At 32.8% G+C, this 20,115-nt stretch overlaps 2 protein-coding genes across 2 annotated transcripts; both read left to right on the top strand.

Moving 5' to 3' along the window:
* Positions 1–899: 899 nt before the first annotated feature.
* LOC145118689 (heme oxygenase-like, multi-helical) lies at positions 900–2,300 on the top strand. Its single transcript, XM_079054380.1, has 3 exons — positions 900–1,247; positions 1,551–1,768; positions 1,844–2,300. The coding sequence occupies exons 1-3, from the start codon at positions 1,077–1,079 to the stop codon at positions 2,157–2,159; spliced, it is 705 nt and encodes a 234-aa protein (XP_078910506.1). The 5' UTR covers positions 900–1,076; the 3' UTR covers positions 2,160–2,300.
* A 2,967-nt stretch (positions 2,301–5,267) lies between these two features.
* Positions 5,268–10,283, top strand: ALDH22A1 (aldehyde dehydrogenase 22A1). The gene is made up of 14 exons (XM_079056710.1): positions 5,268–5,554; positions 6,547–6,587; positions 6,735–6,827; positions 6,908–7,035; positions 7,124–7,246; positions 7,357–7,510; positions 7,819–7,922; positions 7,996–8,074; positions 8,162–8,257; positions 8,612–8,749; positions 8,837–9,052; positions 9,129–9,320; positions 9,769–9,912; positions 10,012–10,283. Exons 1-14 carry the CDS (start codon positions 5,443–5,445, stop codon positions 10,162–10,164), a joined length of 1,773 nt encoding a protein of 590 aa, XP_078912836.1. The 5' UTR covers positions 5,268–5,442; the 3' UTR covers positions 10,165–10,283.
* Positions 10,284–20,115: the final 9,832 nt, after the last annotated feature.

Raw genomic sequence — 20,115 nt, 5'->3', positions numbered from 1 at the left:
TATATATATATATATATATATATATATATATATATAAAAGAGTTTTTTAAACTTGCTTTATGTTGGTTTGTTATAAGTTAGTCAAATTTCAATTGTAGGGATGGCAAAAAAGCACAAACCCGACAGGGAAACCCGAAACCCGATCATTTCAGGTCGGGTAACGGGTCGTTATCGGGTTTTTTATCGGGTTCGGGGCAGGGAGTGGGTTATCATCGCGCCGACCCGTCCCGCCCCGATTATATATATATATATATATATATATATATATATATATATATATATATATATATATATATATATATATGTTCGAATCCTTTTGATGTTAATTGCACGCATTCAAAGATAAAATATTTACTGTGGACAATCTTTTTAATTATTAACAAGTGTGAATGATCATTTTTTATGTTTTGACGTATTACACTAAACTTAAATCAAATAATTTTTAATATAACGTCCAGTTTATTTTATTAAAGTGATTCATCATATTTTTAATTTAAAAGGGAGGCTATAACATGTATTTTTTATAAGACATTGGGATACCCTAAAACGGAATAAAGATTTCGTTATGAATTGTTGTTAACCCGACGGAAAACCCGAAACCCAATGGGGCGCCCCGATAAGATACCCGAAAGATATCGGGGCGGATTTGAGAAACCATGCCCCGCCCCGAACCCGTCCCGTTGCCATTCCTATTCAATTGGTTGTAGACAAAAATACCTACACAATAATTAAAAAAGCTCTTAATTAAAATCTATGAATTAATAATTTTCTTTTTGAAAAAGCTTGTGTTTGAAAAAGTTTCTATTATATTTTTTTTAAAAAAATTTCTACGATTTTCTCTTTAATAAAATAACAAAATTATATTACCTCTATTAAATTTAAATAGTTATCATAAAAAGCTTAATTGGTTGTACGGTAGAAAGATGAATCGAAGTGATGAGTCATTTGGACGGAGACTTGGCTGCGTTTAAGCTATCACAAGTGTCCTTCAAATTGGCGACGATCATCCGGTGGCTATCATAATCAACTAAAAAACTCGGTTTCTGCTCAGAAGGCGGTGGACAAAAAAGGAAGATATGGAGGATGCGGGAAAGAAGTTAGTGACGGAAGGAGTTGACTGCAAGATTCCGGTGACGGAAGCGTGGATAAGGAAGCACCGTTTGCTTTACGACGGCGCCACCAGACACCCTTTTATCCGCAGTATCCGTGACGGATCAGTCGATTTCTCTTATTTCAAGAGATGGCTGGTAATTTCCCCCCTTTCTTCTATAAAACTCAACTGTTGATTCTTGAAATGAAAGTTGTACGAAATGGGATTGACCTCAACATGATCGTAATGTTATTGTCAAAACCTGCAACAAAACCACATCGGATATTTTATTTGAGTAGTAACATGTTTAAATTCAAACCAGTTTGTTTTAGGGCTTTTTGCTCCAATTATTTTGCGAATTCCTTTTGAGTCTGATCAAATTTCAGTATGATTTGAATTGAAGATTGCATGAATCGCTCCTGATTCCAATCGTTGAAATTCATGTTGATGTATAACGCAGGGACAGGATTATATATTTGTGAGATCATTCGTCCCGTTTGTAGCGAGTACATTAGTGAAGTCCTCGAAGGAATCCGGCGATGGTTTGGATATGGAAGTGATTCTCGGTGGGATGGCGTCTCTAAACGACGAGATCAATTGGTTCAAGAACGAAGCTTCCAAGTTTCATGTTTCTCTCACAAGCGTCGTCCCACAAAAAGCAAACATCAAATATTGCAGGTATTAACATAATCGACTATTCTTCCATTAACGTATTTTATGGTCAATTAGCAACTGAATTGCTTGTTGTTACAGGTTTCTGGAGAATCTAACAAGTTCAGAAGTCGAATACCCAGTTGCAATTTCAGTTTTTTGGGCCATTGAGGTTGTGTATCAAGAAAGCTTTGCTCATTGTCTTGAAGAAGGGAATTTGATCCCAGAAGAACTACAAGGGACTTGTGAACGATGGGGGAATGAAGGTTTTGGAACATACTGCAAGACTTTGAGGGAGATTGCTGATCGTTGCTTGCAGAAAGCGTCGCCTGAGGTGATCTCGAAAGCAGAAGTGGCTTTTTTAAGTGTTCTTGAATATGAAGTTGACTTTTGGAATATGAGTATTGGAGAAGCGTGAGTTATGTGAAAAAAGTGTTTGACCTTTAAAATCTATGTGAAGTATGTCAAGTTATTACTGTATTAAGATATGTATTAATGTATGATTAACCTTTAACGAATCGCTATTAGTAATTATGTGCTTATAGAATTACATTGCAAAGATGAGAACATTTTTTAACTTTTTCTATGTAATATGATTTGAAAGCCTCCTCCTATTCTTGCCTAGAGGGTGTTTAGGACTGCGATATGAAACAAGCATATAAATGCAGAATTAGATAATCATTGTAACATGACACGTAAGGTAAAGTGTTTGGATGTGTTCTTAATTTGTAATAGTAACTAGTAAGGCAGAAGAGCACTAAGCACCAACCCGATTCCGAAGCTTGATTTCTCGCTGAAAACCCAACATCATTGGGCCCAAGTCTAATGATCACCAGTGGGACTTAGTGGTCTACCAGCACAATAAGACAGACTCCAGTCTCGAGGCCCAAATGTTATGATCACCAGTCCATTAGTCGGGCTTAGACACTATAGAAATGCTCAATGCCAATATACAACCGATGTGCTACAATACCCCGCTATAAAATAGTGGTTGTGATGCACCACAATACCCGGTTATAAAATAAACACACTAGTGGTTGCACAGCCCCTACAACCAATAAGGGATCATATGATAACCACACAGTAGTAGTGGTTGCAAGGCCCCTACAACCAATATAGGATCATGCGATAACCACAAGCGGCTGTAAAAAAACACATGATATCACAACTTTCCTAGGCCAAATGGATAGAAATTGTCTCCGATACCAATCTATAAATACTTATCGCATTGGAAGATATTGTTAACCAACATCTTGCGCACTTACTCTATAGTTGCTCTCATACTCTTGACTAAAAACATTTTAACTTGATGTCATAGCCTAATCCTAAGCTCATCTCGAATTACAACTGACTATAACTTTTCATTTGTGATCAACATATCCAGGAGAATCACACAATTTCAAGTATATCCACCATTCACAACTCTCGTTGAAGATTAGGGAAAATGCTCTAAAATGGTAAATATAATTCTTATTTTGTACAAGTTTAGTTCTTATTGTTTTTTTTTTCTTATAAAATACGCTCTTTAACTGGTGGTTTTGTACAAATTCAGTCCTTATGACCAGCTACTTCAGGTTAAGTTCTAACTCTCAGTTTGTTTTTGTATACATTCAATCCCAATGACCGTTTTTCTTTAGGTTTTACTCACGTGACATCCTATGTGGGATAATCATTAATGAGGTCTCCACAGACGTGGTTTGTCCCTCACTTATATTACTAACCTAATTGACGAATTGGTCAAATAATATTGGTGTCCTAGTTTTCTTCAAGAAGAATATGTCTTCAGCTTCAGTTTTTTCTATCTCTATAGCCGACAACGTGATTCTTTGTTATTGTTTTCACCCAGGTTGAATTTGCACTTCCAAGACAAAATAACACCCTGAAAAGAAAAAAAAAGTTTAGTGCCTTCCATAACTCCTTGGTATGTCAATTTTGAACATTTTTTTTGCAAAATGAGTTTTTTGTTCTTTTCAAATTGACACCGAGAAAGGAGTTTTCCTCAACCACCTTGGATCACAAATATAAAAACCCTAGAACGATTAGGGTTTTGTCGCAAGGACTAAAGAGAAACGTCCCGAACTTCTATTAATTTATTAATTTCTAATAAATTAACAAATTGGATCCTCAATAAACTCTCATGTTAATAATTGCTTAAATTTGTTCTTGTATGTAACCTAAAAATACTTTGCTATTAATAATAATATTACCAACAACTGAAATTATTATGGCTAATGTATTTTCTTCACCTAATGTAATGTAGTTGGTATTTCCATTGAATGAAATTTGTATTGGTATTAAATATAATTGCTATTGTACAATAAATAGTTAATATCAAAAGTACAATGCTATTACCAAAACTAAGACAAGTAACACATGATTCTACTTCCCAAACGAGCCACATATGAGAACACCTCATTAATGATTGTCCCATATAGAATGAGATGTGAGTAAAACCTCAAAAAACTCATCATAAGGATTGAATGTATACAAAAAAACAAAAATTTATTTTGCAAAAAAGATATTATGGACTAAATGTGTACAAACTGAGAACTAAACCTGAAGTAGTCGATCATAAAAACTGAATGTGTAAAACAATAAGTTCAATGACTTATTTTTCAAAAAAAAAAAAAAAACAATGACGACTAAACCTATACAAAATAAAACTATATTACCCTTTTAGGTCGTTTAGGGGCGGACAAAAGATTTTATAGTAGGGGTGTCACGAAAAATTTTAGTAGTGTTACGATAGTAGAAATAAAATCGAAATTTTTTACACTGCATCCGGAAAAACCAACGTTGCAGGTGTCATTACGGACACCATAGTAAAACCGCCTATGAGGTTGTTTCCCAAAAGATTATCTCCTTTCGTACTTGGTTGTGTAGTTTTAATATCATTTTTATATATCTCCAAGGTGATTATTATTAAAAAGGTTAATAATTATAAAAAATAAAAGTCATATCTTAACAGTTCTTAATAATTGTTTAAACATTTCATTTTTTTTTTCAAACAATTGTTTTATAATCGCTACAAAATCTTTTATATATATATATATATATATATATATATATATATATATATAACCTTTTTACAAAGCATAATCATAATTTTATGAAATGATAATGTTATTTTTATGATTTTGTTTTACAAAAAATTATTAAATTATTTGTATTTTGTAACATGACCATTCTACTTTTGGCTATTTTGTAATATAAAAATACAATAGAAATTAAATATCTTCCTACTTTTCTTTCTAAATATCTTCTTACCCATTGAAATGATGACAAATGTCCTAAAATACAATTAATTTTATCAAAATATGACAGTTGTCATTATTTTACTGGTAGGAAGATAACACGGAAGAAAAGGTAGGAGTTTATTTAATTTCTCAAAATACAAATGGTATCTTATAAGTGGTTAGATATGTAGTTAAAAGAAATAAAGATGGCATGTTTCCGATTTTGTCGCATTAGAAATAGATCATGGGAATCAAGATGGCCTGATCGTAAAAAGTAGTAAAAGCAGGGGCATTTTAAATGCCCAATAAGAGTCAAGCGGAGTATCAACAAGTGAAGAATATATTCTTTTCTCGCAGCAACAGAAATGAGCTTAGATTCATGTAAACCAAAGAATCGAGCCCTAGTTTCCATTTCTTCACTCGATTGCTTGTTTCAGGGTTGAAATTTTCTAATCAATTGAAACTATGGCGTTTTGGTGGGCTTTGATCGTGATAGCATTCGCCTTTGTGATCTGTAAATTTCTACTAATGCTCATTCCTTCTAATGTGCCTTCAATCGACGTTGACGCCTCCGATGGTATGCGTTCTCTGTAGCAGTTGGTTTATTTTACTAACATGAGTTCAGCATTGAATTTCGGTGTACATTTCCCGTAAATTTGCAGATTGGGACATACAGTTGGTAGAAGTGCATATATTTGATGTAAATGCGTGCACTCGTTGTGATGAGTAGCAAAATGTCATAGAACACTCGTTTCATTTAGATGAATGTGTCTATCTATGATGTGTTACAGTGTGTATGTTTGAGGTTGTGTATAGAGCCATGCCCTAATATGCATATATTGAGTTTTGTTGGGGTTTTGTATTGTGTTCAATGGAAGATTCTACTTCTAGATGTCTAGATGATATAGGGTGATAGTAAACACTTGCTTATTTTAGGTACATTAGAAAATTTGACTGACTTCATTCTGAAAAGAGAGGCTAAATGATTTCTGCCTACTACAAATTCTGTCAGTTTTGGAGTAAAATTTGATGGTGAGAACGTTATAACTTTTAAGCAGATGGATTTTATCGTTTGATCAGGGTCTATATCTTTGAGTCTTTCTTCTCCTGCCATCTTTTGTAGATCAAATTAACACTTGTTGGAGTTCTGCAATGAAATCTAAGTTTTGTTTCCTGAAAATAGAAATAAAATCTATCAAAAAATAAATGTGGTGTTGTCCAACAACATGGTTAAAAGAATTATATTAGGAAATCGACAGGTTTGACCTCTGAGATTCGATATAATCTACCATTTTCTATGGTATGAAGTATTATTACAAGTAGAGAGTTGTGAAATTTTGGAAGCATATCTGGGCAACAGAAATCGGCTTCTTAGTAGGCATCATTCAAGCTAACTAAGACATGTTTTAGACCCTCTTTTAGGCTAAAACTAATTGATCTTTGATTGTGATGCTTCATTGATTATCTCTTGTGTTATGTGTGCACTTGCTTTTTCCTCCATATGTGGATGCTTTTGATGTATGTATTTTGAGACTCTAATACCTTTTACACATATTGGATGTTTAACAGTTCTAGATGATGGGCATCCAAAGGAGAATAGTTTCATTTATGTAAGTTTGTTATTTATGTTTCCAGACATTAATATTATTTTATCAATGTATAAACCTTGGTCCTTAGAGTTATTCCATGTTCAAACACTATGGATTTTCAAGATTTGGAACACTTACCATTTTCTGTTTGGAATCTTCATATGTTAGATACCTTCAAGAAGACAAACTGACAAAGTCCAATGCTATGAGCCTGCAACAATGAAGTACCTAGGGTACTTCCCTGCTCTCAAACCTGATGAGGTTAGTAAAAGACAAGGCTGCCCCTGCATTGTTTTCTTAGATTCCTATTGGTTAATAATGATTGACCAAAATGTCCTCAGGTGAAGGAGCGAGTGGCACAGGTTAGGAAATCTCAGAAAGTGTGGGCAAAGAGTAGCTTCAAGCAAAGGCGCCAGTTTTTACGTGTACTTTTAAAATATATTATTGAACATCAAGAACTTATATGCGAGTAAGAAATCTTTTCAAAATTGAAGGACAGATAAGTCATTAAAATGAAAAGAGTCAAATGATCCTAATTCATGTTTATGTTTTTTTAGAATCTCTTCACGTGATACTGGAAAGACAATGGTGGATGCATCATTGGGAGAAATTATGACAACATGTGAAAAGATTACTTGGCTTCTTTCAGAGGGTGAGAGGTGGCTAAAACCAGAGTATAGGTATTCAAATGATCTCTCTTTAATTTGATTTTATTCAGTATTTCAATTACCAAACAACATTACTAGAAAAAAGTCAAAAACAGTTGAAAATTAATTATGTTTGTTATCAGATCATCTGGAAGATCAATGCTTCACAAAAAATCCAAAGTGGAATTTCACCCCCTTGGTGTAGTTGGAGCAATTGTATCATGGAATTATCCATTTCATAACTTGTTTAATCCAGTTTTAGCTGCTGTCTTCTCTGGGAATGGCATAGTTGTCAAGGTATTTAATTCTTGAATAATTTACATTACACCCCCCCGGAGTATAGCTTCTTTTGCAGTCTTGGTCCAAAAATGTTTTCTCTTGCAAATTTGGTCATCATTTGTTGTCTTGTAACACTTTTGGTCCCTATTTCAAGTAAAATAACTATTTTGGTCCCTGAGTATAACTGATTTTTGCAATTTTGGTCCAAAAAATAGTAATTTTCTTGAAATAGAGATGAACAACCTCAAATAAGGGACTGAAATTGCACAATCAGCTATACTCAAGGACCAAAAATGAAAATTTACTCTTCCTTATTGGTATTTCAGGTTTCAGAACATGCAAGCTGGTCTGGATGCTTCTACGTGCGAATTCTCCAAACTGCCCTTGCAGCTGTTGGAGCTCCCGAAAATCTTGTTGAAGTCATAACCGGGTAAGCCAACCCCTTTTTGGTCATTTCATCATTTTTTACTTTTATCAGGTCTCTTAAACTCTGACTTTTCCAGGTTTGCTGAGACAGGAGAAGCATTAGTCTCCTCAGTTGACAAAATCATATTTGTTGGCTCGCCAGGTGTCGGCAGAATGGTATGATTTTTCCTTTTCCATCTTATGACTGGAAGATACCATAAAGGGTATTAACGTAATTTCACATTACTTCTTTTATAAATCCAGATAATGAGAAAAGCTGCAGACACATTGATACCTGTGACACTTGAGCTTGGTGGAAAAGATCCGTTTATTGTCTGTGAAGACGTTGATGTGGCTCATGTAAGTCTCTTTGACTTTCGGTCAAATTTTGACTTTTCCATCCATTGTTTACTCCAAATTGTGAGAAATAGCAAAACTTACTTTACTATTTCTACCAACATAGAGAATAATATACTTTATTTTTCACCCATAATAGCAATGAATATACATTTTCTACTAATAATACCAATATGTAATCCATATTAGCATCATACTTACATTTTATTTATAAAAATTAACAACCTACTTACATTTTTTTTACCAATAATAGCAATATATAACAAATAAAGTACATTGCCTATATTTGTAAAAATGTTAAAGTACATTGCTATTCTGAGCAAAGAAGCCATTTTCTAATAAAATCTTAAAATACAGGTTGCACAAGTTGCTGTTAGGGCTGCTTTACAATCTAGTGGACAAAACTGTGCAGGAGCTGAAAGATTTTATGTCCACAAAGACATATACGCTTCATTTGTAGCTGCAGTAGTCAAGATTGTTAAATCTGTCTCAGCTGTAAGTAACAAATTAGTAATTACAGCTCTACCCTTTTGATCATATATTATTTTTTTATTTTTTTAATTAAGTAAAGAAATATTCCAGGGTCCTCCACAACTTGGAAAATACGACATGGGTGCAATTTGCATGCAAGACCATTCTGAAAGGCTTCAGAGTTTAATAAATGATGCGTTGGATAAAGGAGCTGAAATTGTTGGAGGTGGAAATGTGAGAGATATTAGTGAAGGTGCTGTTGACCAATACTTCCCTCCTACTGTTATTGTAAATGTCAACCATCAGATGAAATTGATGCAAGAGGAAGTAAGTCTTATTATTATTTGATAATTTGGATTATGATGACGTGGCACATGTTAACAGATTTTGATTCCATGAATAGGCTTTTGGACCGATTATGCCAATAATGAAATTTAGTACGGATGAGGAGGCGGTGATGCTTGCAAATGACTCGAAATATGGGCTTGGGTGTGCGGTGTTTTCCGGGAGTCAAAAGCGTGCAAGATCAATAGCTTCACAGTTAAATTGTGGAGTTGCTGCTATTAATGACTTTGCTTCTAATTACATGTGTCAGGTAAAACTTACTTTTAAAGTCTCTTGTTTTTATTTATCTATAGTAAATTACATTTTTGGTCCCTTGAGTATAGCTGATTTTTTCAGTTTTGGTCCCAAAAAAGTTCTCTGGCAATTTTGGTACCAAAAAGTTTTCTCTGACGATTTTGGTCTTTAGTTCTTGTAACGTTTTTGGTCCCTGTTCCAAGTAAAATGACTTTTTGGTCCCTGAATATAACCTAATTTTTGCAATTTTTGTCCATATTTTTAGGTTCTTGTTACCTTTTCGATCCCATTTCCAAGTAAAATGACTATTTTTGGTCCCAAAATTATAAGTCATTTTTATTTGGAACAACGACCAAAAAACGTTACAGAAACCTCGAATAAGGACCAAAATTTAAAAATTAGCTATACTTAGGGACTAGAAATGTAATTTACACAATCAATTAATTATTTTTTTGTGATGGCAGTCTCTGCCATTTGGTGGTGTGAAAGACAGTGGATTTGGGCGGTTTGCTGGGATTGAAGGGTTGCGTGCTTGTTGCCTTGTGAAATCAGTTGTGGAAGATAGGTGGTGGCCTTTGATTAAAACCAAAATACCAAAGCCAATTCAGGTAAAACTTTTCCAATTAATTACTTTAAAAATAAAATAAGATATTTTATTTTGTCTAAAAATAGTAAGACATTTGTTTTTTTTTTTTTTTTTTTAATAGTATCCTGTTGCGGAAAACTGCTTTGAGTTCCAGCAATCACTTGTTGAGGCTTTGTATGGGGTGAACGTGTGGGACCGGTTGAGGGCGTTGGTTAATGTTTTGAAAATGCTGACTGAACAGAATTCTACATTTAACAGTAAGAGAAGTGATTGACTTTTATTTTAGAATCAAATGAAAATGCTTTTTGAACTTTGTATGTGAAAAGGAAGTTGAAAATGACATTTTATCATAGGATCTTTTATTAAGTTGGAATGTATTTTTGATTTTTATTCCTTGGTTGCTGATTATTATCATATTTGTTCTTTTAGTTATGAACAAGCCATTTTACTTGAATCAAAAAACTTGCGTTTCATATATTCATGTTTTTGAAGTTAGAGGTTTAGAAAACAAAATTAAAACTGATAAATAGATTGACGAATATATGAAAGAATGGACGACCCGATTCATCTAAATATTTCCTATTTAAATGTACTTACACTGTGCAAGAAGTACTAAAATGAGAATAAACATTTTGAAGAAAATCAATGCTTTAATTGTATGAATAATAATGATATTGATACGTAATATTTAGTTTAATTTTCAAATAAGTAAGATTGTATGTTTCTAAAAAAGACAACCAAATATTTTGAGAAGAATGGTGAAAAGTTGTAAAATTGTTAAAACTGTTTAAGATTGTATGATTTTTCTGCGACTTATTTTTATCCATCGAAACAATGCTACAATTAATTGACAATTACGCTACTCATTTATATAAATAGCATCTCATTTATATAAATAATCAGGTTATAATCCATATACCATAAGGTTGACAAAGTAAAACAACATTAAAACTTAAAAAAAAATATAATGTAATCATAGATTTATAAGCAGCTAAATTTAAAGAGTTAGATGTTTTGACCATAATTATAGAATCGCTAATTTAAATTAATATATAAGTTGTTTTGAAGGTATGATAATTTTTTTTATGTCTAGATTAATTATAAAATGATCATGTTCAAAATAATATTGTTCAAATTTAAACAACAAACAAACCTAATTAATGTTGTTGATCAAAGGAATGGAAGAAAAAGAACTATTGTAAATTTGATATGGATAATCCATTAACAGCAACATGTATAAACCTTTTTAAACAAAAACATTTTAACATTTTTTACAGCAACATTAAAGAACTAAGATAAATTTGGCTGGCTCATTTTTGATTTTATTGACATCCGCATATGTATTATATTTTGACAGCAATATGTACACCATTCTAATAGCAAGATTTTAATATTTTTGACATGAGCATAAAAAAACTATGATAAATTTGACATCAATATTTTTTATTGTTTAGTTGTAAGCAATTTTCCTTAAGTACCACGAAGATAATCTCCGATAACAAACTTGAAACTCCCTGCACGAAGGTTAGCATACTAAATGCTCACAACTTGGTCGACCAAAAGTAGGAAAAAACTAGGGCTGAATATGGTACGGTACCAGTTAATTTTTACTCAAACCGTGTACCGTACCAACTATAGTTGGTATAAATTTTTAACTACCAGTACCGTACCAACTATACTTGGTACCAACTTGTTTGGCTACCAACAAGTTTGGTTGGTACAAATTGATAATGATATATTACCAAATCTGTTCTAATTTTCAATTGTAATAGTTAAAGACTAGTAACGATATGAGACACTTTTCTCGTCTAGTAACATAAATTAGTAAATTAACTATTCTAGTTACTAAAAAAAATTTATAAGTAACTTTTCAGTTTGTTAATCTAATGTGGTAATAACTATTGACTAAGTCTAATGTCTAATATCATACTTTTTAAAATCATAAATAGTAAACAGTTGACATTTTAAAAATACGATTTCGTTTATATATATATATATATATATATATATATATATATATATATATATATATATATATATATATATATATAAATTGGTTGGTACGGTAATACCATGTTATTTAAAATTTAATACCATTACTGTACCAAGTTTACTGAATTGGTATGGTACCACCAACCAAACATGTTGGCTACCAAATATATTGGTAACCAACTTTCTTGGTTCGGTTGGTAACATGTTGGTTGGTTCTCCGTGATACATATTTGACTGCCCTAGAAAAAACTACACAAATGTTACAAAAAAAAAAAATTATATAGTCAAATCTTTTGAATGATCGAAAATGGAAGATCTCATTAGAACTTTATGTTACCTCAACTTGTATCTACAAAATTGATAATTTCATTAGGCATAAACTCATTTCCAGTTACCTAAACATCAAAGTTAACATTCTTAGCCTTTTTTTGCGACTAAAAAGTAAAAACAATCAAGGTAAACAACTTTTACCACTAGAAATGACAAAAGCCAACATTTGACCATTTTCATTGTTAAAACAGTATAAGTCTAAATTTTTAGCAATTTTGACCCAAAAAAAAAATCTTTGAAACTCGGCATTATTGACCCGTTTTTACTAGAAAATGGATTAAAATTAACATCCTTTTTACAATTTCCATCACTAATCCGATCAATGAGTTTCTTGAGGCAGCATGATACATATTAAATGTCAAGTAGACAACATACACAATTATAACATAAAGCTTTATCTTGCATTGCGACTATGTATTAATCTCAAAGTGGAATAACTATATAGATAGCAATGGAATAAAAATGGAATAACTATATAGGTAGCAATGGAATAAGATTATGCGAAGCTTCTTTTAATAACTATATAGGTAGCAATGGAATAAGACTATGCGAAGCTTCTTTTAATAACTATATAGGTAGCAATGGAATAAGACTATGCAAACCTTCTTTTCAAGAGCTTTAGAGATGTTTTGCTTGTGCTTCTTAGCATTAGCATCTTTTTCTTTAGTTGTTCCACTTCTGATTTCATATATACCAGCTCAACATTATATTTTTACTATTCAACAGTGTTGAGCATTGATTTCCTTGTCTATCGGTAATACAAGTCAAGTTAAAACCACTACAATGGACCCGGATCAGTGTCAAATCAATAAAAATGTTTTTTTTTTTTGCCATACCAAAAGGAAATTATGTGCAACAATCAGCCCCGCCAAAATGAAAATAAGAATATCCAGTATACACATAATTTAAAACAATACACAAGATCATTAAAATAGACTCACTGTGATGAATGATTACACAAATATTTCATTCCTTTAAAAACATGAAATAAAATGGATATACCTAATTCCAAAAATTAGAATACGCAACATATTCCTTGCTATTTGGTTACATCAAAAATATATAATCGTGCAAGTTTTGTGGGTTTAAATGTCATTAAGTTGGAAAAAAAACAATCTTAGACAATCCTTTTAAAGACTCCACATGAATATCATATTAAGAATAGATTAGTTTAACAATCTAAAAAAGAGGTTGGTAAACAGGTGAGCAAACCCCATAATTATTAATGGCCTCCAGAGAAATAAGCTCCAGAAGTTTAACCTCAAGCAATCAAACCCTTTTTATCATAATTTTTGTTTGTCCGTGACTTGAACCGAAGACTAATAACATAAAACCATTATTCAAGAGTATCCTAAAAACATATAATCGATACAGAAAAACCATAGGGTCAAAAGAACTGATCAACTTGGATTGTTCCATAAAACAAGATACTTGTCATCTTCCTCCATAGGAAGACTACAACAAATAAGGAACAAAAATGGATTCGGTCAATAAGAATAAAAAACATATTTTAACAATCTGGGGTCTAATTAAACTCGATTGCATTGGTAAATTTTACTTACATTACCTTATATTCGTTGTGAAGTTAGGATACAATAACTCAAATTATTTTCGACATAAGAAAATAAATGCATATTAAAATGTAAACCCATTCCAAATAATACATATTAGAATGTAAAACTAATATGAAGAAGACAAAGAAGAGATCTGTCACACCCTCAAACCAGGACGGCAGAAACGTCCGGGAGCGGGTTCATCTTGTAATATCATAACAATTGTATATAATTGAAACGTAGCAATCATCATCATACATTCAAGATAACAACATACATGGTTTACAACATTGTGTTTATTTATGAAAATTACATCCCAAAATAACAAAATGTATGATGAAATCAAAAATACAACAAACATCCAATGTCCATAACTGAGAAAATCTGCTCAATACGTTCCTGAGAATACAAGTCGTTTGAAAAGCGCCAACATATAAAATGTTGGTGAGTTCATAAGCATGTTTGTAATAAAACTTTGTAATAGTTTGTAAACTTCCAGAAAATCCAATATTTTCTTGTAAAAATAGTATGTAAACTTCCAGAAAATCCAATATTTTCTTGTAAAATAGTTTGTAAGTCTTGTTTCAATTCTTGTATAATTGCATGTGTATTCATTGTTTATCTTGTTTAAAAATGTATAGAGAGTGATTCCCAGAAAATCCTGTATTTTCTTTTATACGAAAAATTGTGGTCTTAAACCCTAAGATCCGAGTGGTGAAGTTAAATGCAAAACAGTCGACGCATAGTTTCATACTTCGTAACAGGAGTATATATATATATATATATATATATATATATATATATATATATATATATATATATATATATATTACTTCAGGAACAAGCAGCCTAAACAAATTGATCACCCTTTTCAATAATTTTTTAAATAAAATAAAAAGGGTACTCAAGCGTTTCGGAGTCAAATCATTCAAAATTTATTTTTTGATATCTAAATCTATAGCATAAATAATATTGTTATTCTCTATGTGAGTCGTTACAACCATATTAATATGACGAGTGCGCCTGTCTTGACGTTCTTCAGCCGTCGGTTTCTAAAGATAATTGTCACCCTAGACTGGCATGTCTAGCTGTAGCGAGCAACTCAGGTGTGGGGTGTCAACCCCGTATAGATCTCTACACAATATCTCGCTCTCCCTCCAGGAGACTCTGGTTATAACTACAAGACTTTCTATGTACACTAGGTAGGTACGAGTGAAGGAGTGTCTCAAAAGAGCCTTAACGAAATTTACGCGAATATTAAGTTTCATCGTTATAAATAGTGTTACGAGTGTATATTTTCGACTACACACCATAGGTGATAAAAACAGAATCATTTTTACCAAAAGTGTCAAAATAACACATTTTTACTATTGTTGTCAAAAGTAGCCCATTGTTACCGAAATTGTCATGAAAGGTCCAATTTTTACTAAATTATCACTAAAGGTCCAATTAACATAAAATTTGTCATATAAGGCCCAATTAAAATAGAATTGTCGCATAATGCCCAACTTTTACCCAAATTGTTATAAGAGGCTCATTTTTACTAAAAGGTTCATAAATGGCCCAATATTATCAAAAAGGTCAATAATTGCCCATTATTACTATGAATGTCGAAAATGGCTCAATAATACCGAATTTTTCAAAAATGGCTCAATTTTGCTAAAATATTCATTTAAGGCCCATTTTTACAAAAGAAGTCAAAAATGGACCATATTTACTAAAAAACCCATTTTCGGCCCATTTTTACTAAAATGATCAAAATGGCCCAATTTTATTTTTATTGTCAAAAATGGTTCCTTTTTACCGAAAATGACCAAAGATACTTATTTTCCACTTTATTGTCAAATAAAGTCCCTTTTTAAGTTTTTCTTTAGTTTCATGGTGAATTTCTAAACACATTTAACATATTCAACCAAACATAAGACGTTACATAAGGTAACTTGTTCCGACAACTTCAAGACTTGGATAAATCTCGAATTTGTGGGAGTTTATCAAGATATCACAACATTTCACACACCAAAACACGTAAAACATACACATGCAAGCAAATATACAAAGATTACACAAGACTTTGACTTGTATCCTCCCCCAAAATAAGAAAAACTCGAAAACAAGGAGTACGAAGCTCACCTTGAGGGCTTTTTCGGTTTGATGAGGACGATGGAGGTGGTTGTCGGCCTTAGCTTGCTTCTTGAAGAAATTTATGAAGTTTTTGGGGCTCTAGAGAACATATACACGAAAATAGAGTGGTTTGAGGAAATATTTTTAGGGTAAACTTGGATTAAAACAATAGAGCTTCACAAGAACTTACCAAGAGTGTAACACTTGAAGAGAACTTCTTGAGAAAACCCACCCAAAACCCACGATTTTTTATGAAGAAAAATGTGAAAGTTTATTGAGCTTGAGAGAGAATGAGATATGAATGTATCCAAAAAAGTGAGAAATGGAGAGAGGATGGAGGGGGGTTAAGGAGGGTCGGCCGATGGGAGGGGAGAGAGGAGAGAGATTAGTCTTGAAGCATGTTGGGTAATATAAGTTTACATGGAAGTATGAAAAATAAATGCTTTGTTATATGATGAATAATATGGAGGTGGCACCACCAAAGTCAACTCCCATTTCTTTTGTGTTCCTTTTTTTTATATATATTAAAGGCCGATCAGATTTTTGGAGAGGAGAGAAAGAAAGGAATTTGGCTTGGATAGGAAAGGTAGCCGAGAACTCCTTAAGCCCAATAAAGATTTTTTTATCCATTAGGGCCTATTTATGAGTTTTCGGCCCCAAAAGATTTAGTGAAAGAGTTTTCGGCCCAATAGGGGCTCAATAGTGATTTTTCAGCCTTACAAGGCCCATTAGGGGGGTTTTCGGCCCAACTAATACGTAATAGAGGTATTTGGCCCACTATAGTCTAAGGAAGATTTTCACGGCCCAAATAAGGCCCAATAAGAGTTTTAGGGCCCAAAACACTGTTAAATACAAGTTTCCGGCCCATAAGGATCATGTTTGAGAGTTTATTGGCCCATTTAGGCCCAATAGAAAAGTCTTGGCCCAATAGGGACTTGGGCCGAGAAGCTTGGGCTAAGGCCCAAAGTTTGAGTGAACATAGCTTATTAGGTTAGATTTTGGGCTTACACGGGGAAGTTTCGACTTGAAACAAAATTTTGGATGTATAAACTTGTATTGTATTGAAATTAATTTATACTACACATAGTGTTACATAGTTACACAAAGGAACTATCTTGCACATGGATAGGAAGCCTAGCCCTAAAATGCTAGTTGTGACAAGATCGAGATCAGGTAGTGCAACAACGAAGCAAACCTAGAGATTTGCTAGTTAGAAGCATCTTCTTGAAAATTTACAGTTGCATTAGGGTTCCGGTAACATCAAACTCTAAAAACCCACTTTAAGAATCAATTTCCTATCAATAAGAATAAAAATAAGATAAAGGATGGATACCTGGACAATGGAACTTGAAGTCAATATGACAAAGCGTGATATGGGAGCGTTGGTATTATCCATTGAGCAGGATACGTATGGGTAAAAGGTTGTGGCCGACGCTAGGGTTCTTAGAGATGATGGTGATGAAGGCGAAGTTGTGGTGGTCGAAGGTGGCACAAAAGTGAGTCGGTGAACGGAGGAGATGGAGTGTGGATTTTGAGGATTTTAAAGATTTTACAATATATATATATATATATATATATATATATATATATATATATATATATATATATATATATTAGAACGACAAATCTATTCTACTCCTAAATTAACAAATCATCCTTTTTTATCTCGGTCAAAAGATTCAATTTTGAAATATATCTGGTTCCTAATTTTTTGAAATTAGAAAACAATTTTAAACTCAACTGAATAAATAAAGGTAAATGAATAGGCGGAAATAAAAAGCAGACGGGTTAGGACAGGATGACATGTGTTAAAGAAAGGGATAAAAAAACATGTGGCATATATATGAGTCTTTTATTAGAAGACTAGTTTATAATCAGTGGAAACCACGGTTACTAAATTAATTAAATTTTCATAGTAAAAATTCATACTTATTAATCAATTATTTTAAATAAATAATTATAAAAAATTATTAATTAAGAGATATACCAAAATTTTGAAGTTATTTTTAACTTCAAATTTAACTTATAATTAAAAAAAATAAATGTTTCTATAAAAAGTTTAAATTATATTATTTAAAACCTTATCGTCATTAATTGTGATAATGATTTGCCTAATATATCTTCCTAACACGTGACATAATATTAATGATGAGTTGTATTAGAATGACACATATCAAAAGAATATTAAAACTATTCTTTTATCAGTATATAGGGATAGGGATAAGAGAAGATGAGAAGAGAAGATGTATTTTGAATTAGAGAAATTAAATATCTTCCTGTATTTTATTCTTACTTATCCTCCTACCATATCAAATGTTGACATGTATCAGATTTAATGAATCATTTAATGAAATTGATAATATTTAAGAGAATGTAGAAGGATATTTAATTTCTTTTTAAATAATTAAATTATTCAGTTTAGACGCAGATTTGTTTCCAAAAGTGATGTTACCTCCTTGTGCTCCACAATCTTCGGCAAATGCGAATTCTTTGGAAGAATTTGATGTGGTTTCGTTACAAGGAAGATGTCCAGACACTACAGTTGAAATCCATGGATCGTACAATGCATGGTAAGGTTTTTTATGTTTTAAGCAATAAATTGTGTTTAAACACTATTTCCAAAATACGTTTTGATACAGCATAAGTTAATAAAAAAAAAGCTACTTTAAACAAGCAAATCCCAAACTACCTTCATAGAATTTTGTTGGTTTCATATGATGAATCGGAAGAAACAGTTTAATAGTCTCAACATATGAACCATTCTTCGACCCATGCAAACTTCTCCCACTTCCACTTGCAGCATGAATTATAAAAAAACATGGTATCAATGAATGAACCACACAGCGTCTCTCACAGAAACCAAGGTGGATGTCTAGTTTTTCATGACCCCATGTTACAGACCATAACTATACACACCTTTTTCAGCTTGAGAGCTATATACCTCTAACATACTTTCATTGAAAATGAATAATGAATAACAAACTTGAAGCCAACACATGTGTTTTTATTTTGGATCAACAGCATAAGCAAATTTCACATTCTAAAATGCTATAATATAAAGCAAAACTTACAGATAATATTTCTGAATGGGCAAGAAAAGGAACAAACCAAACCAAAGACACGGAGAAAAAAAAAGTATTAAGACACATACATATCAAGAAATCAACAATTTGATAAGAAATTAAGAAGCATAAATATCAAAAGCCAGTAACATGAGAAATTACACAATAATTAACAAGGATGACACGCACAAATCGAGAAATGGTCCAAATTTTTAAAAAGTTTTGGCGTGTGTCCTTTTTAGTAAAATCGTCCAAGATATGGAAGTCGACTTCGACATGACTGTCAGACAGAAAGCAGTCTTTGAGTGTTTGCGGACGCCTCATGCTCATGATTTTCTGCTAACTATCCCTATTGATGGTCTTGGCCAGCATATGTCTCCTGTGGAGTACCGAACTATCCTTCGTTACCGCCTCATGATTCCCATATTCCCAATTGACGAGATATGCCCAGTTTGTCGCAAGGCATGTTTGGATACCTTTGGAGAACACGCGGTTCATTGTAGAGAGCTCCCTGGTTTCAAGTATAGACATGATGTGGTTCGGGGTGTTCTCTTTGATGCTTGCCGGCATGCTGGTATTTCTGTGAAGAAAGAAGCGCCAGTTAACTTTTTGAAGGACCCACAGGATGGAAGGTCCACACTTAGACCGGCTGACATTTTGGTCTTTGGATGGATAGGAGGGAAGCATGCGTGTGTGGATCTTACTGGGGTCTCTCCTCTCGTTGGTTTGGGGAGCGGGAGTTTCACAGCTGGGCATGCTGCTTTGAATGCCGCTGCGTGCAAAGTGGTAAAGCACGAGAATGCATGTATAGAAAATCAACATGTGTTTGTTCCTTTTGCATTCAATACATTTGGTTTTCTCGCACCAGAGGCGGTGGAGCTCCTCAATAGAGTCCAACGGGTCATGCATTCTAATGTCATATCTCCCAGATCCACAAATGTTGTTTTCAAAAGAATTGGTTTTACCAACCAGAAAGGGCTAGCAGCGCAGCTTGTTGCCCATTTGCCTTCAATCGATATGTATTCAACTATAATTATAAAATTTGATAAGAATTTAAAAAAAAAAAAAAAATTAACAACTTGATAACAAGAAACGGTGTAATCCATATAAGGCAATTGGATCTTTTTCCACTTTAAGCCAATACCTCTACCTCTTCCCATGACGACA

This window comes from Lactuca virosa, chromosome 6 (assembly GCF_052849685.1).
Source record: "Lactuca virosa cultivar CGN04683 chromosome 6, Lactuca_virosa_CGN04683_v6, whole genome shotgun sequence".
In the NCBI taxonomy this organism is placed as follows: domain Eukaryota; kingdom Viridiplantae; phylum Streptophyta; class Magnoliopsida; order Asterales; family Asteraceae; genus Lactuca; species Lactuca virosa.
Note: the sequence above shows the minus strand (reverse complement) of the source record. Positions and strands in the feature narration are given on the sequence as shown.

What these genes read in the sequence shown, in the direction of transcription:
- LOC145118689 (XM_079054380.1), top strand. Translation starts at nt 1,077, where the DNA reads ATGGAGGATGCGGGAAAGAAGTTAGTGACGGAAGGAGTTGACTGCAAG. An exon ending in CTTATTTCAAGAGATGGCTG is followed by an intron (nt 1,248 to 1,550) that starts GTAATTTCCCCC and finishes TGTATAACGCAG; the next exon opens with GGACAGGATTATATATTTGT. An exon ending in GCAAACATCAAATATTGCAG is followed by an intron (nt 1,769 to 1,843) that starts GTATTAACATAA and finishes TTGTTGTTACAG; the next exon opens with GTTTCTGGAGAATCTAACAA.
- ALDH22A1 (XM_079056710.1), top strand. Translation starts at nt 5,443, where the DNA reads ATGGCGTTTTGGTGGGCTTTGATCGTGATAGCATTCGCCTTTGTGATC. An exon ending in TGGCTAAAACCAGAGTATAG is followed by an intron (nt 7,247 to 7,356) that starts GTATTCAAATGA and finishes GTTTGTTATCAG; the next exon opens with ATCATCTGGAAGATCAATGC. An exon ending in AAGACGTTGATGTGGCTCAT is followed by an intron (nt 8,258 to 8,611) that starts GTAAGTCTCTTT and finishes CTTAAAATACAG; the next exon opens with GTTGCACAAGTTGCTGTTAG.